This window comes from Pithys albifrons, chromosome 7 (assembly GCF_047495875.1).
Source record: "Pithys albifrons albifrons isolate INPA30051 chromosome 7, PitAlb_v1, whole genome shotgun sequence".
Taxonomy (NCBI): Eukaryota; Metazoa; Chordata; class Aves; order Passeriformes; family Thamnophilidae; genus Pithys; species Pithys albifrons.
Genome location: NC_092464.1, coordinates 4,821,564 through 4,837,439, shown reverse-complemented (window position 1 = coordinate 4,837,439; position 15,876 = coordinate 4,821,564). Strand labels below are relative to the sequence as shown.

The window sequence follows — 15,876 nt, the reverse complement described above, 5'->3', positions numbered from 1 at the left end:
GGAGTTCTTCCCATTCCATGACTGTTGAACAAGCCAGGAGAATCAGGGACAATACTTAAAAAAGTATTTTTCTCTTCAGTCTTTTCCAGGGCAGGCAAAGCACATGCACAAGCCATACATGGCATGGAGTGGGAAGAATACCCAACAGCAAGTTATTTCCCAGGCTCTGTGCCTGTCATGGCCTATTTGCTTTCATCCACATCGAAGCCTTCCCTGAGGTTCTCATGGTTTTCCCCCACGTGCTCCTGCTCAATCAGAGCACATATTCTGGTACTCCTAATGCCTACAGATGGGAAAAGCATCTGGAGAGGCTGGCAGGGAAAATCAGCTTCTTGGTGGCAGTTGCCTGGGGGAATATAAATATTCCCACAGGAAATCCAAGGGGCAGTTGCAAGGGAAGAATGAGCCTGGAAGAAAGTAACAGCTTTATTAGGAAAACAGGAGCAAAATGCTCAGGTGAAGAGGAGAAGCAGAAGCCTCCATTAGTGTTTAGGATGCACAGAGACCCTAAAAATAAACCCATTGTGGAACCATCTGTGCTCCACTAGGTCTTTTCCAAAGCTTCATTCTCCTGCCTTCAAACCAGTTTTCAGTCACAGGACATGGGGCATCCTGCCCTCTTTAGACACAAAGGCTCACAGCACTCACATTCCTGGGAGCACAAGGATGTACCAACACTACAGAACAGGACCACAGGCAGGACAGCCCCAGACTGCCTGTGTTCACTGCCAGGGTTCATGCCCAGCACTGTCTGGCTGGGAATTATGGTGAATGGGGGTCAAAGGCATCTGCAAACTCCCTGTGAAAGACTTGGATAACTATGGGATACCACATCAGCCTGGCTTTGCTCCTCATCAGTAGACAAGAGAAATGTTGCCCTGAGAGCCACGTGGGCAAATATGGGCTAATTGAAACTCAGCCACTGGATACTCCAGTCTAAGAACAAGGCTCCAACCTTGACTGTGCCATGAGCTCTTCCACTGGAGAAAATTCCCCTGTTATTTTCACAGGAATGACAAAGATACAGATGACTTCATTCAGTGCAGCATGTGACTACAGATGGCTGAATAGAGATTTAGAACTCTGCTCTAATTTGCTTTGTTAAACAGAGGTCAGACGCCAGTAATTTCTGAACCAAAGAGAAGACAGGGCTGTAAAGTGTCTTTTTCTTTTAGCACCAAACATCTTCCAGGTCAGGTTTTACTACCCCATAACAGCTTCACAGTGGCAGAGACACAGGATATGACTACAAACCTCCAGGGCTTATCTAAGCCACTGAACTGTAGACACAGGTTGTAGTTTTCAGTGCACACTGTGGAAGGTGAATATTCTCTGTGGAGAATGACCATTGCTGTTGGACTGCACAAGTCAGAGATAGGACTTCAGAAGCCAAACACTGAGAGCCAACAGGAGATGGTCTGGCTTAGAGCTACGGTTTGGGAAATACGAGTGCACAACAAGTTCTCATTCCTAATCCCCTTGTGGTATTGTTAAAAAAAGATTAAAAAAATTGAAACAAAATTAATTTAAAGTGCCAGCTGGGGAATTCAGGGGTTATGTCTTGAATGGGTTTTTTTGCTATTAACACAATTATACAATTACCAAAGTTTATTACATTATCTACATTTGCAGATACTGTGAGAATAAACTAGGGAGGAAAGTCTGAGCAACTGATGCTGCTGTTCATCCTCTCCTTGGCCTTATTTCCACCAAAATATGGTGTGATATATTTAATTTTTTTGTGTATTTAGCCAGGAATTCAGGAAAGACCTGATAATTTCAAACAGTCATTCCTGTGCTCTGCCTAAATTCATCAGCCTCGTGGTGCTCACTGTGCTTTAGGAAATGTTTCCAGTGGTTCAGCCTGGGCGCCTCCCCAGGGAAGCAGCTGCTTCCATAACATGCAAAGGCAGCCCCCACGTTGGCAGGAGTGCACATGTCCCATTTAGGGGTGACACAGGTTTCCACTTCCCTCATGTTTTAACAGAGTAATGTGAAGCAGCAGCTTTCAAAGAATCACAGAATCATAGAATGGTTTAAGTTAGAAAAGACCTCTGAGATAACTGAGCTGAACAGTTAACCCAGCACTGTGTTCAGCACTAAACCCTGTCCCCAAGGGTCAAATCCACATGACTTTTGAACACTTCCAGGGATGGTGACTCCACCACTTGCCTGACCAGCCTTTACCCTTTCAGTGAGGAGATCTTCCCTAATATCCAATCTAAGCCTCTCCTGGTGGAACTTGAGCCCACTTCCTGTAATCCTGTCACTTGTTACCTGGGAAAAGGGATCAATCCCCACCTGGCTCCAACCTACTGTCAGGGAGTTGCAGAGAGTGAGAAGGTTCCTTTGAGCCTCCTTTTATCCAGGCTGAGCCCCAGCAGCTCCCTCATCTGCTCCTCATCAGACTTGTGCTCCAGACCCTTCCACAGCTCCATTTCCTTCTCTGGACACCCTCCAGCACCTAAATCATCTTCTACATTAGACAGAACAGAAGGTGCCTGAGTGCTGAACAACTACAGTGGAGTTAGTGAGGGACCTGGATGTGCAATTCTGTGGATGAAAACTGAAATTGAACCATTTAGTGCTTGCACAGCTGCAGGTGCATTTTTAACACATAACTCTGAACATTGGCTTCAAAACACCTGCTCTGATTCTCCTTCCCAGAAATGACTCAACTTCTTTTTTTCTTTTTATTTCTTTTTTTCTTTTCTTTTTTTTTTTAAGTAAATTGCACTCCTGAGCATGATTCATATCTAAACTGTAAAGACCAAACTTCACTTTCTTCCTTCCTCTGAAATCTTGGAAAAGTTGCAAGGCTTTCTCCACCACTCCCAAAACCATTCCATCATCATCCAAAGTAGAACACAGGACAGACAAGTTTTAGCCTGTCAGTCAATGCAAATCTAAATCATGCACAGATCAGTTCTATTATCAGAATTCCAAGAAGTGGGTGTCCATCTCCAGAAACACGGCTTCATGGCCAGAATCTTGGCAGCAACAGAAATACACCAATAGGAAGGTATTTCAGTCACAGGAGAGGAAATTCCCTCCTGACCCTCCAAACTTCAGGTCAAGAAAGTAATTGAGTGAAAGCCCTTCATTCATTCCTGATAATCCAGCTGAACTGCAGCTTAAATTTTTTTCTCTACTGCATTGCTCCTGGCCCCCTCTGCTCTGTGGGTTGGAAATTATCCTCTAATATCCACTCACAAGTCTGTCTGTAGAGCACCTATATCCATTTCTTCTTGCACTGACATTGTACTTGATTGTGAGTAGCTCTTCAGCTTCCCATGTTTATCCAGTGGTGAGGGATTTATGGATAATACCCCTTGGCAGCCCTCTTTTTGCAAGGCTACAATGTCACTATTTCAGATGCAGCTTATGAAACCTTTCACAATTTCAGAATGCAGCTCTTTGGGCACACTTCAAATTGCTGGTATTATTCCAGGACTTCACGAGGGCTCTGCTCCCTGTGGCTTTTGGGAGGGGAAAGCTCTCTACAGAGTCTAAAGAACAAGTCACACATTACATGAGATAAAATGGGTGAGTAAAGGCAGTGGGAAGCACAGACAATGGCCTAAGGTTAATCAGTAGGAAAAGTGTTTCTGTCCTTTATCTGAGTTTCTGAGATGAGACACTTCACTGGGGTTCAGGCAGCACAGGCACTTGAGGTGCTTTGTGTTCAAAGACAACCCTCTCATTGTATATGTGCTTGTTTACTGAGCTCTCTCATTTTCATTCCTGCCTTGCCTTGGGAACTTCACTGTGGACTGTTGTGGGTGGTGCAGAGTCCTGTCTCCAGATCTACAGCCCCTGCTCCCACTTCACATGTTCTCCACTCCAGAATTATGATGAAGTTTAAAAAACGCCACGGGCCTGAATCATTAATGAAGGCTCTGCCATCCTAAGTGGCTGATGGAACAGACTTAACTTGGCTGGGTGGGAAGGCAGGAGATGAGGGGGGAACAAGGAGCACTGACATGAACTCATGAATTCAATCAGTTGATGTCCTGTCCTGGGACTTCCTCTTTCCTCTTGTTCCACAACAGAGAGGTACATATGGAATGATTGCACCTGAGACCTGGAGCCTGCTCTGCTCTGACCACATCAGACAGCACATCCCTTTGAAGTGCAAACCAGTACTGATTGTGCAATCCCCTCCCCTCCTGATCCTCAGTCTCTGCGTTCTCGTAGGTGTCACATTGCTCTGCTTTTTGAAACCTGCTCTACATCTTTTTATGCTCTACATTTCTTTACATTCTAGAACTCTTTTAATCAAACTCTTCCATTCCTGCTTACAGAGGCCTCCAGCAGCAGTTCTGCCAGCCGCACACCAGACTGAAGACCAAGCGGCAGTTCAAAGGAGCTTGGAACAGGGAAGGATAAAGGAAAATAGATCTTCCTCTCCTAAACCCTGGGAGATGGTTAGTGGGAAAAAAAGAGGGGAAAAAATAGTGCCTATGTTGTTTCAGAAAAAAAATGTTTTAGTCTTTTGGGAAGAAATAATATGTGGGATTTAGGAAATCTATAGGTAATCTTAAGAAAGAATGGTGACACCAACCTCAGGGATACAGGAAAAAAATCAGATGCTTTAATGGGGAAAACAGAAAGAGGTAAATTTCAGGGTAACAGAAAAGCAAAATTTCCCTCAAAACCTCAACGTGCTTTTGTTACCATCATTCTAATGACAAAAGATGTTATGACAATGTTTGTGGGTTTGGTTTTTTTTAGAGCTGCCTTTATGCAGCAGCTGTGCAGAAGGATATGTGATTTTTAATCTTCAGCCTATGTTCTGTTCAGCACCACCCTCTGTTGGACTCAAAATTCAGCATGGACTTCGATGCTTCCCAGAACAAATACCTTTCTTCTACTTCTTCTTCAATCCCCACTGCACGAATAAAACATTTTCTGATTGAATCCAGTCAGGTCACTGCTGGCCATTGCCAGCACATTGTTTAATAACAAGTCAGGAGTTTTACAAAGGACTCCTCTTCCACCTCAGAGGCTGCTATAACTGCACATGAATGAGGGAAAACCCAGGACAAAGCAATTTGGATTTCTGCATTTATCAGCAATTTGGGTTTCTGCATTATCAACAACAACAGTAAAGGAAAAATATGATCCAAAAGAAGTATTTCAATCCCTTTGGGTTTGGGGTTTTTTAATTATTTTTTTATTTCAGCTTGATTGGTATTACTGATAGCAGGTTTCCTCCTATGGAAAACTTCTGCTTTATTAGTGTGAGAATGGGATCTGGTGGGGTTTTGAGTTAGTGGGAACTGTGTGAGAATGGGATCTGGTGGGATAATGAGGCTGAGTTAGTGGGAACTGTGTGAGAATGGGATCTGGTAGGATGATGAGGCTGAGTTAGTGGGAACTGTGTCCACCTCAGGAAGGCTCAAACCCTGGCTGTTAATGAGCAAACACAGACCATGAGACTCACAGCAGTGTGGACACATTTAACAATGCCCTGTGAAGTGCCCTGGGCTGATCTCTCCAGATCCTGCCTTGGAGATCAATGCACCTCATTTTGTGCACAAATTCCTCATATTTTATTCTCAGTATATTTCCTTTGGTTTGTGAGATCATTTTGTTTTGTATGGCAAAGACAGCATGACTCTCACTATTTCAAGACCACCTACATTTAGACCTTGAGAAACTACTGTTAACTTAGATCTTTAGGAGCTATCTTGATGACTCATTGGTATTCAGTCAGAGTGCCAACAAAAATCAAGGCCTCTTCTTCACTTTCTATTATTTAGGTGCTACATGAAATGTTTACTGGCTTATTTTTTATTGCATGGCCAAGAAAAAATTGGTTCATATGTGACAGAACTGGAGAAAATGAGACTAGAATAGGTCTTCACAATAAAAAGGAGGTCCTGGTTGAGTTCTCACCCCTTCCCAGTTGTGTTGGGGGTCCCATGGACACAAATGGCAGATGATTTTATTACCTCCTGCTGTATTTGAGATTTCTGACCCTCAGAATAGGTGCATGGCTCCTTAGATTTTGGGGAAGGAGAACATTTCTGTGGGTTGTGAATGCAGGACAGAATGGTGCATGAAGGACTGAGGAAAACTGAACTGAGGACAGAATGACAGAATAGATTTGGAATAATAGGGACTAGATCCAATTCTTTCCCTTTCCCACTTCAACACAACTGAGCTTCCCATCCATGTAGAAGCAGGAATGAAGTTCATCTCCAACAGCAGAACACCCTTCTCAGTAGCTGATCACCAAAGAAATACACTCTGCCATGGCAACCAAATATTTCACCTGCTCTTCAACCCCCAGTGTGGGATATCCCAGAGTCTCCCCTGCAGTTATTCCAAGATTCCAACACAGCAGATGTGCTCCAGTCTCTTCTTTTAGACAAGACTGTCTTTGGGGCTCTGCACTGACAGAGCTAAGGAAAATCAAGCAGGTGATGGGTGAGAAGCATAAAAACAGGGAGCTGTTGTGGAACTTGAATCTTCTGGCGGTCTCCTCTATCCTCACCCTCAGCAGGCACTCATGGAGTGAGGTAGCTGGATGAAGTGGGGCAGGAATAAAGAACTGATAGCTTTCTACTTTGGGCCAAGATGTGGAACTATAATATAGTAATTTTTGGCCAGGGATTATCTAAATTCTCTGATTTTACCCAATTAGTAGATGCCTTTTTCCATCCCAACTAAACCAGGAGGGGAAAAAAGCCCCAAATCACAGGAATTGATTATCAAAACTGATTTGTTCTTGGGACACTTTGAAGAGGTAATTGTGATGAAGATGTGCATAACCCAGAATTTGCATAGAACAGCCTGTAATGAAACATGAATCTGGGCTGCCTTCACTGGAGCATCTCTAGAACTCTGGAAAACAAGACACTGAGGTATCTCATGCTGGTTAATGCTGGCTGGACACTGGACAGTTTTTGCAAGACACAATGGGAATTTGAAAAGACAGACTATTTTCATTCACAGCATGCACAGGGAAATGCTCAATAGCTGCTGCTCCATTGCTGTTTTTAAGGCTGAAGCTGACTAAAAATTTAAACCTTAAAGTTTAAACATCAGAAGAACAATTTAAAAGAGATAGCTGGGCCATTTCTGTGTACAAAGATGGACACATTTAGACCTTCTTATCTAATTGTTTTTGTGTTATTTACTCAAGCATTTATAAAAGATTCAGCACAAAAGCAGGGAATATAATTACAATGAATAATTTGCATTCTTTATTCAGTGTAAATTAATTCAGGTCTCCAAGCACTATGGGAATTAGCTTTATGTGCACAGTAGAAGGCTTGAAATGGAAGTTAAATTGATGCATCATAAAAGTTCCCATTGAATTTTTAAAAGTTTTTTTTCTTCCCATTAGCATAGATTATTCTGTTTATAGATGCTGGAGTGCAAAAAGATTCCTATTGTTAGTAAAAAAGACCTTGGTAGGAATGTTCAGGAGGAAGACTTAGCCTAAGACTTTGTAGGGATGCTGCACTCTGGGAAAACAGGAATTCTTTCACTCAGGTCACTGTCCTTCATCATGCTGTAAATCTGGTGGGTTCTCCACCAGCAGTTTATCCTCTGCTATCAGAATGAGGTTTCTCTCAGGGATTATCAGTGCATAGCACTCAGTGGAGTTGGTTCTAAGCTCAGGTTGAACTCTCCTAGACAACACAGCACAAATAATACAGAAATACCAGTCAGGTAACTCAAAAAACAATGCAGAAATAACCCACGAGGCCACTCCTATGAAAATATGTGGCTCAGGTTGTGTGCCTACAATAAATTTGATGACTGATGCACATCTACCTGGTACTTTCCACGAATTTTCCTTTCCTCCTGTCCCTTCTCTTTTCCTCTTTTCCTCAGCCCTAACTCAGCTTGCACTGACATATCCAATTGACCTGCCAAACTTTCCTCTGTACCCTGAGCCAGGGAAGTGCTTCTATGCAGTTTCTTTGATTTGCATTCATAACTTCATGAGCACTGGTGGGGATTGAGCTCCCCTAATGATGTTCCTCTTGCTATTGAAGAAAACTTCTAAGCTTTTAATGAAAGAAAAATCAAAATTAACCCAAAGCAAAAGGAAAAGATTTCGTTCTATCTCCTTTGGTTTAGATCTGGGCATTATGTCAGGGAATGCAAAATGCCTTATTTTATCATGTGTGTGTGTGTGTGTGTGTGGCTCGGCTTCGCGAACGAAGATTTGGGAAGGGCTGTTCCCACGTGGCTGTGCCCTTCCAGCCTGCGCAGTGGATTTTAGGTGAGGCTCAGCGTGCGCAGAACTGGCCCCACCGTTTAAGTCCTGAGGTTCATCTGCCATGGCTGAGCGAGCTTGGACGGTGCCAGTGAAGTCCTCAGGACTAGAACCTACAGCACCCGGCATTTCCCAGGAGGTCTCTCATCCAAGTACTAATCCGGGGCTGACCCTGCTGAGCTTCCGAGATCTGACGGGATCGGATGTCAGGGAGATACATACATGCAACTTTATCATGTACTGCCTTATATAAAAATAAAGAAAACTTGCCCCCAAAACTTGCAACTTGCCACACTCAAAGCCTGGTTTCCCTTAATGAAGCACTGTGGACTCACCAGAATTTTTTACTGCAGCAATAAATCATGCACAGTTCTCTGCCTGAATGCAAAGAGGCTTCAGCTCCTTGCACAGAAGGCTCCAGCACAGCTCAGCCAACACATTAATTGACGAAAACATGGATGTGCTCGGGAGCATCAAAGCCATGACCAGTTTTCCAGACTGCACATGACCTGGACAGAGTTATGAGAGGGCTTGGGCAGCCCAGTGAAGTGCCACCCACGGAAATCAGAAGCATGCAAACACATTACTCACCTCAAGCACAAGAAAAGCATAAAGGCAACTATAAGGGCCCCCACTGAAATACAGTGGCCCAGGTAGTTTATGATGAGAGCAATCTTGTAATGCAGCGCATACTTCCTCTGGAGGTAAAGAGATAACAGGATTAAATCAGCATGAATCTCTGAGCACTGACATTAAGGAACAGTTAAGCAGTTTAGAAAACAGTAATTACTTTTCTTAACCTTGCAATGATATAATAGCCCCAGGGCTGATGCCTTTATTTAAGCCAAACACACTGCCCAGCCACAGAAGTACAGGCTTGGTGTCATTTCACTTTGGGGTTCGTTCACAGTTTATTACAAATATCTGCAAAAAAAGTTATTTTCTCCCCACTTCTTTTTTTTCTTCTTTTATTTTTTTTGCAGGGTGTCTTTTAGAGTACTTATAGATTTAGAGTAATACACTTTGTATTAACTGGGGGCTGGGAAGTTATTTCTTGTTCTACTATACATAACTTGTGTCAGTGTGTGTTATATTGTAGTTTTCTCTTAATTTTCTCTTTTCTGTATAAATACATGTAGTTAGTTTCAGCATAAACCTGCTTTGAGGGATTTTTTTTCCTCTCCCTTTTTCCCTTAGCTGGTTGGGGGGAAGGAAGAACCCCTTTCACTCTCTCCTGGACAGTTGGTGTTTTGCCAGCTCTACCCAAGACACCCTGTAACTTCATCAGGGTTTCTTGTTTTCATTATTATGCTATTTCAAAAAAGTTATTTTCTCCCCACTTTCTTTTTTATTTTTTCCCCCCTGTAACTTCATCAGGGTTTCTTGTTTTCATTATTATGCTATTTCAAAAAAGTTATTCTCTCCCCACGTTTTTTTTTCTTTTTTTTTCCCCTGTAACTTCATCAGGATTTCTTGTTTTCATTATTATGCTGTTTCAAAACTTTGTCATTTCAGGGCAATAAAGCTACCAAAGACACATCTTTTCAAAGTTTCTAAAGTTGTGAAACATTATTTTCTTAGGAAACAACATGGTCTTTATGAGCCAGGTTATGCCACTTTCCTACTCAAATGGTTTGGTTTTCATACAAAACTGTCAGTAAGAATAAGTAATAGCCCTTTCCATACAGGCAGATTTCTCTGGGGGACGTTCCTTGGAAACTGTGATCTTTATCCTTCAAACCCAGGGCAGACTGAAAGGGCTGGATTCTGGTGGTGTCCTTTCAGTTCTAAGAGAACCAGACAAACCAGAGATCCTGTTGGTTTTGGCAGCAGTAAACTATATGGTGAAACTCCATGTACTGGTATCTGTTCCTGGGATGGGGGGAGATCATTGGGAGGGTCTTGATCCTGGAAACAAACATTTTAGTACAAAAGAGCTCCCAACTGAATCAGTGAATTTAGGGAAAAGACCAAAATTTGACCTTGCTGGAACATTCTTTATTGGTGGGCTGCTGCTGGTTTCAAAGAAAAGAAAAAGCATCTCCTCTCCTTCCCTTATTGATAGGAAGAAGTAGAAAAACACTATTCAGATGAGTTCTGAAGCTGGTTAAAAATGGAGAGGCGTTTATTACTCAAAGAGCAAATCCTCCTGAAAAACTTATTTATTTATTTATTAGGTTTGGCTTTTTTTTCTTTTCAGGGTAAGCAGATCTTTCCCCATTTTGGGATGTTGTCCTCCTTCAGAAGAATGAGACCCTTGAAAACTAACCACCTGCATTTCCTCCCTCATGATAAAAATATAAAAGCAAAATCCTACAAATAGCATCAGTTTTCCAATTTTGGTTGAACTTCCTTTTCCCTTTGTTTTTTCTAACAATTTCCTTAACATTTTATTCCCGTCAAAGGAGTTTGTCAGTGAATGAATGTTTGGCTGAAACTACAACCAGCAGCTGTAGTTAATCTGTTCCATTATTGTGTGAAGATAACATCTCCCAGCACCTTGCCAGAGAGCCAGCAAACCCTCTTGGAATCTGTTCTGTGATGAAACCTGCCTGTATCTTCAGCACACAGAGTAATGTGCTTTTTCTGGACTCAACTCAACCACGCAAGGTATTTTTAAGTCCATAATAAAATCCCCAAAATAAACTTCTCCACCCACAGGCCCATTTTCTGAATTGCCTCGAGGAGAAGAGAAAAAACAAGGAAACAAACCTACAAAATCCAAATTCCACACTGAGTTTTATTTATCTTAAAGACACAGGGACACTTATAGGGAAGGAAAACACACTTGACCTGATGTGCCTACCTGTGCAATGTGGTACTATTCAGCTAGTGCCCTCCTTAACTGCCTGGCTTAATTACTCTCCTGCTTAATTCATGAAGTCATAGAATCACATAGAAAGGATCCATAAGGACCATTGAACCCAAGTCACCAATTCTTGCAGGACTACCTAAAACTAAACCATGTGACTAAGAACTTTCTTCAGAATTCTTCATGCAGTGCTCGATATCTCCTGGAAGATGACAACATTTTTCCCAGCAAAAGGATCTTTGAGTTTGACCCTTCAGGTCCCTCCTTTGGCTCCCAACCACTGTTTCAACTTCTCTTAAGTTGTAAGAAAGTATAGTTCAAAACATGAGAAGATTAGTCAGAAAAATATGATTATTAAGCTCCTGTTTGATGCATTGATGCTGAAGGAAAAACAGGCACGACGTTCATATTTTCTGTTTCTGACACCAACAAGGCCTCCTGAAGGCAAACTCAGACATCATACAAACAAGAGCTGCCTCACTGCCTATGAAAACTAAGCTGACAGGGTGGCAAGGTCACTTTCCACCAGCCTACATGCAATCTGCATCTCTAGTAGGACTGAAGACGACACCTTCAGGGCTGAAAAACACGTGCTCAGAATCAGTCATGTGTTGGCCAAAGCTCAGGTCATGTAAAATACTTACATAACTCTTTTCTGTCCTGCCCTCATGAGGAACAAAGTATTAAAAATGTCAACAACCTTCTTCTGTTACCTAATACACTTCTGCTTCCAGGAAGATGTTTCACTTCACTAAAATGAAGATATAAATTCTATTCAGGCTTAGGAGGAGGGTTTTGACATTAGAAATGAGCTAGAAAAGGAGACCATAGAATCACAGAATGCTTTAGGTTGGAAGGGACCTTAAAGATCCTCCAGTTCCAACCCCCATGGACACCTTCCACAAGGCCAGGTTTCTCAGAGCCTCATCTCAACCTGGCCTTGAACACTTCCAGGGATGGGGAATCCAGAGATGGGCTGGACACCAGCAGCCTTGCTCTCTGGTCACAGCAGGTCACACCACTGCAGTCCTCTTCCATTGCACACAACAATCATGACACACCAGACAGTGCAGAGGGATCTCCCACCACCTCCTGCCAGGTAAACTGAGGAAGAACAGCTTTACATCTTTATCTGCACCAGCTTTACAAATCTAAGGCACAGGGGGCTCCCTGTAGCCAGATTTCAGGTTACTGATGGAGCCATTCTGTCTAGAGCATTTCTCCCCTTGCTTTAGCTAGAATGTGGCTGCCAACCTGTCCAAACCAATTCAGCTAATGATTTGAATTAATAACCACCTAATGACAGCACTGTTAGGCCAGTTGACAAGGATCTTTCTCCCTCCAACAGAACTCACTGACAGGCCCTGCCAGAGTTTACAGCTCATGCCTCCCTGTGAGGCTCTGCACTCCAGTGCCAGTTCAGTCACTTTGGATTTCTTCCTGTTGCCAGGATGATCTCATCACCAGCACAGTTTAAAGACACCATATCTTCCCTCCAAAGGCTTTCAGAAGCAACTGGGAAGTATCTTTGTCATCCAAGATGCCTCTGAGTTCACAGCCTTGCTGTCCAGAGCCAGCTGGAAGCTGCACAGCCGTGCCTGATGTCACTGTGCTCCTATGCAGGATACATTAGCTTAAGTCCAGCATGGTGCTAACTCAGCTACACAGCTTGAAGCCACCTCAAAACATCAGCAGAACCAAATTCATATCCAGCTGACATAGACCACAAAAACAAGACCAAAGTTCCTAATTTATAGCTCTTTTTGGAGGCTAAGATGTATTTTTTTGCTGCCTCTCACTTTATTTCTAACAAGAGCACAGATTTGTGCCAGATGCAGAAAAGGTCCTTTTTGACACAGGAGCTTGTAAGCTGAGTAGAATCTTTGCATTTGTCACACATTGTCACAAACAGCCAGCTGGATCAAAATTATTTCTGTACCTGATTTCTGTGCCTGCAGAAAGAGCCAACCATTTGTTCAGAGGATGAGATTCACTCAGGACACCAACATTTGGTTATCGACCCAACAGCTGAAGCAACACCTGAAGCAAGGGCTAGAAGCAGATGTGCCACACAGACATCTCATTTCCCCTGAGGTGCACTCAGGAGACTCTGTGCTTCCCAGCTGGTCCTGGTTGAGTTGCTGCTGCTCAATCACAGAATTATTAAGGTTGGAAAAGACCTCCAAGATCGAGTCCAACCAATCACCCAGCACTGCCGTGCTCACCACTAAACCACATCCCCACCTGCCACATCCATATGCTTTTTGAACATTTCCAGGGATGGTGACCCCATCCCTTCCCTGTGCAGCCTCTTCCAATGCCTGACCACCATTTCAGTGAAGAAATTGTTCCTATTGCCCAGTCTAAACCTCCCCTGGTGCAACTCGAGGCCATTTTGTCCTGCCACTTCTCACCTCAGAGAAGAGCCCAATCCTCATCTGGCTACAACTTCCTTTCAGAATGTTGCAGAGAGTGAGAAAGTCCCCCTGAGCCTTCTTTTCTCCAGAATAAACACCCTCAGCTCCCTCAGCCACTCCTCATCAGATCTGTGCTCCAGACCCTCCCCCAGATCCGTTGCCCTTCTCTGGCCATGAAGGACCTGAAGGACACAAGTATTATGCAGGACTGTCACCTACAGGATGCACGGAGACAAAGGGGGGCATTTTAAACTACCCCACACAACTCCATGCAGGGAACTAGACCCCAGCCAAAGTAGGAATCTAGGAACAAATCAGTCCCAGAGCAGAGTTTTATCAGCTGCTGCCACAGGTCTCCACCACAAGTAGAGCAATGATGTGTTGATGCAATCCCGTGAATGTGTTACTGAGCTGATGCCCCAAGACTGACCTACAGCTGAAAAATCCCTAACATTTCCCTCCCTACATTACCAAAACTCTGTCACAAAGCAGGAAGAGCTGGGCATGGGGCATGTTCCTGTACCATATATCAGTCACTGAATTCAAAATCAATCCACGTGATTCTTCAGCACTCTGGGGTCAAGTTTGAAAGCAGTGTTGTTTTCTGTATTAAAAACAATTCCAATCACAGGGCACACCTCCTGGCTGATGCTCAGCATCTGCCAGGCTCAGTCAATAAACAAGAGACACACATGTGTGCCTGAATCTCACCTTTAATCAAAATGGAGCATTAGAGAAATCTGTGGGGATTTTTTTTCCCTATTTTTGTTGAGATCACAAAGCAAATATTCATCTGTAACACTGAGCATTAGGAGAGATTTCAGAAATATTCACAAATATTAATATCTGCAAAGCTTGTTGCAAATCTTTGAAGATGTAATAAATGAGTTTTTAAGCTTCTGTAAGCAAGGGTGGGGGAACATCTGCACTTTCATCTGGTTTAGAAACATGCTATTTAAGAAGTTTAAAAGCTATCACCATAGCTGCAAAGTTTTCAAAAGCAAAAACAGAGTAAAGGAAATAATTCTGTCCTCCAGTCACAACATTTCTCCAGCCTTTTCAAACAAAAACTCTTCTGTAGTTGCTTGTGCAGAGATAGGAAGTGTTGGAGTCATGCAAACACACGAGGAGGGTCATTAAAACGCAGCAGCTTTTCCTGAGCAGGTACAGCCCACTGTTATCAGCTCAGGTTTCCTGTACCAGCCAAACGACATCAAAGACACCGAGCCTTTACCCAGCTCTGCTCCTCATTCTCTAAACCAGCACTGGCTGCTCCACCCCCCTCTCTTGCTCATTTTTCAGAGGGTGTTTTCACAGATGTGCGAATCCATTTCAGGCAGAGATGGTCGGTGTGTTCCCCTCAATCCCACCCACACTCTCACTCCCCCCTGCCTGTGCACTCCTGCAACAATGCAGGAAGATGCTTCAGGGAACTGCTTCATCCAAAAAACGACCCAGTAACAAGTTAGTTTTTCATTTTAAGTGGGAAAGCAGTGCAAGGAGGGGCTGCACTGGGGTGGTCCTAAACCTAGGTCTGCTTCAATTACCAGGGGAGCCTCATCACTTTGTTGGACCCCCTCTGGATGGCAGTGCTTTTTTTCTTAATTTCTAGAAGCCTCTAGCAAGAGGAGGGGTGATGTGGGCTACCACAAAATAACTCAGCTAGTGGGTAGGAGCAGGTCCTCCTCAGCAGCTGGGGTGTAGTTTTCTGTTCTCTGGTTCACTGGTCAAAGCCCACATTGAGCAAACACATGGATCTCCCAGGATGGATGCTGGACCTAAGGCAAAGCACTTCCTGACTGCTTGGGGTACAGCATCACCCTGACAGTTCCCAAGTACTAAATGTGGGATCTTGTCTTCCTCCTTTCTGTTTGCAGCTGGCACAGAATGAGCTGGATGAACCCCAAAACATGAACAGGTCTGAGCTGCTGGGCTCCACCCTGACTCTGAGAGGGGACAGTCACTGCTGGCAGAGACTGCACGAGGACTCTGTGCTCGTGTCCCACCACAGCACTCAAACAGGAGGAAGAGAAAGAGAACCTGGTTTGAAAGGCTTGAAGCCTTAAACTGTGTGACAGTGAGTGTCTATGACATCTCCAAAAAAACCTGAGACATTTGACAAGAAAGGGGCTTTGCATAATTGCTTGCAGCCTTTTGGAAGGAGCTTAACCCCATATGCTAATTGCAATCTGTAAACGCCTACATCATGCAAGACTGGTTCAATCTTTTAAAGACAGCTGAGACCTGAGTCTGCTTTTTATGTACTTTTCTGTTGCTACCCCTTTACATATTTGCTTAAGGAAAACGACATTGAGATCTGTAAAGGTCAGTTGTTGAAGAGACCTCAGAATGGACAGATACAGGGTGGAATCAGCTGGTTGAACTTATTTTTTAGTGCCAAAGAGGCT

The 15,876-nt window shown here is 43.5% G+C and overlaps 1 protein-coding gene across 3 annotated transcripts in view; it reads right to left on the bottom strand.

The window, feature by feature from the left end:
* Nucleotides 1-15,876, bottom strand: part of CRHR2 (corticotropin releasing hormone receptor 2) — a 150,967-nt gene that overhangs the window by 52,910 nt on the left and 82,181 nt on the right. For 2 of the 3 annotated variants that reach the window (XM_071560650.1, XM_071560651.1), the window contains one exon: nucleotides 8,831-8,937. The exons of the other annotated variant lie outside the window; for it this stretch is intronic. In XM_071560650.1, the coding sequence (XP_071416751.1) occupies nucleotides 8,831-8,937 (107 nt within the window). The remainder of the gene's footprint in view (nucleotides 1-8,830; nucleotides 8,938-15,876) is intronic. 3 annotated transcript variants of the gene reach the window in all.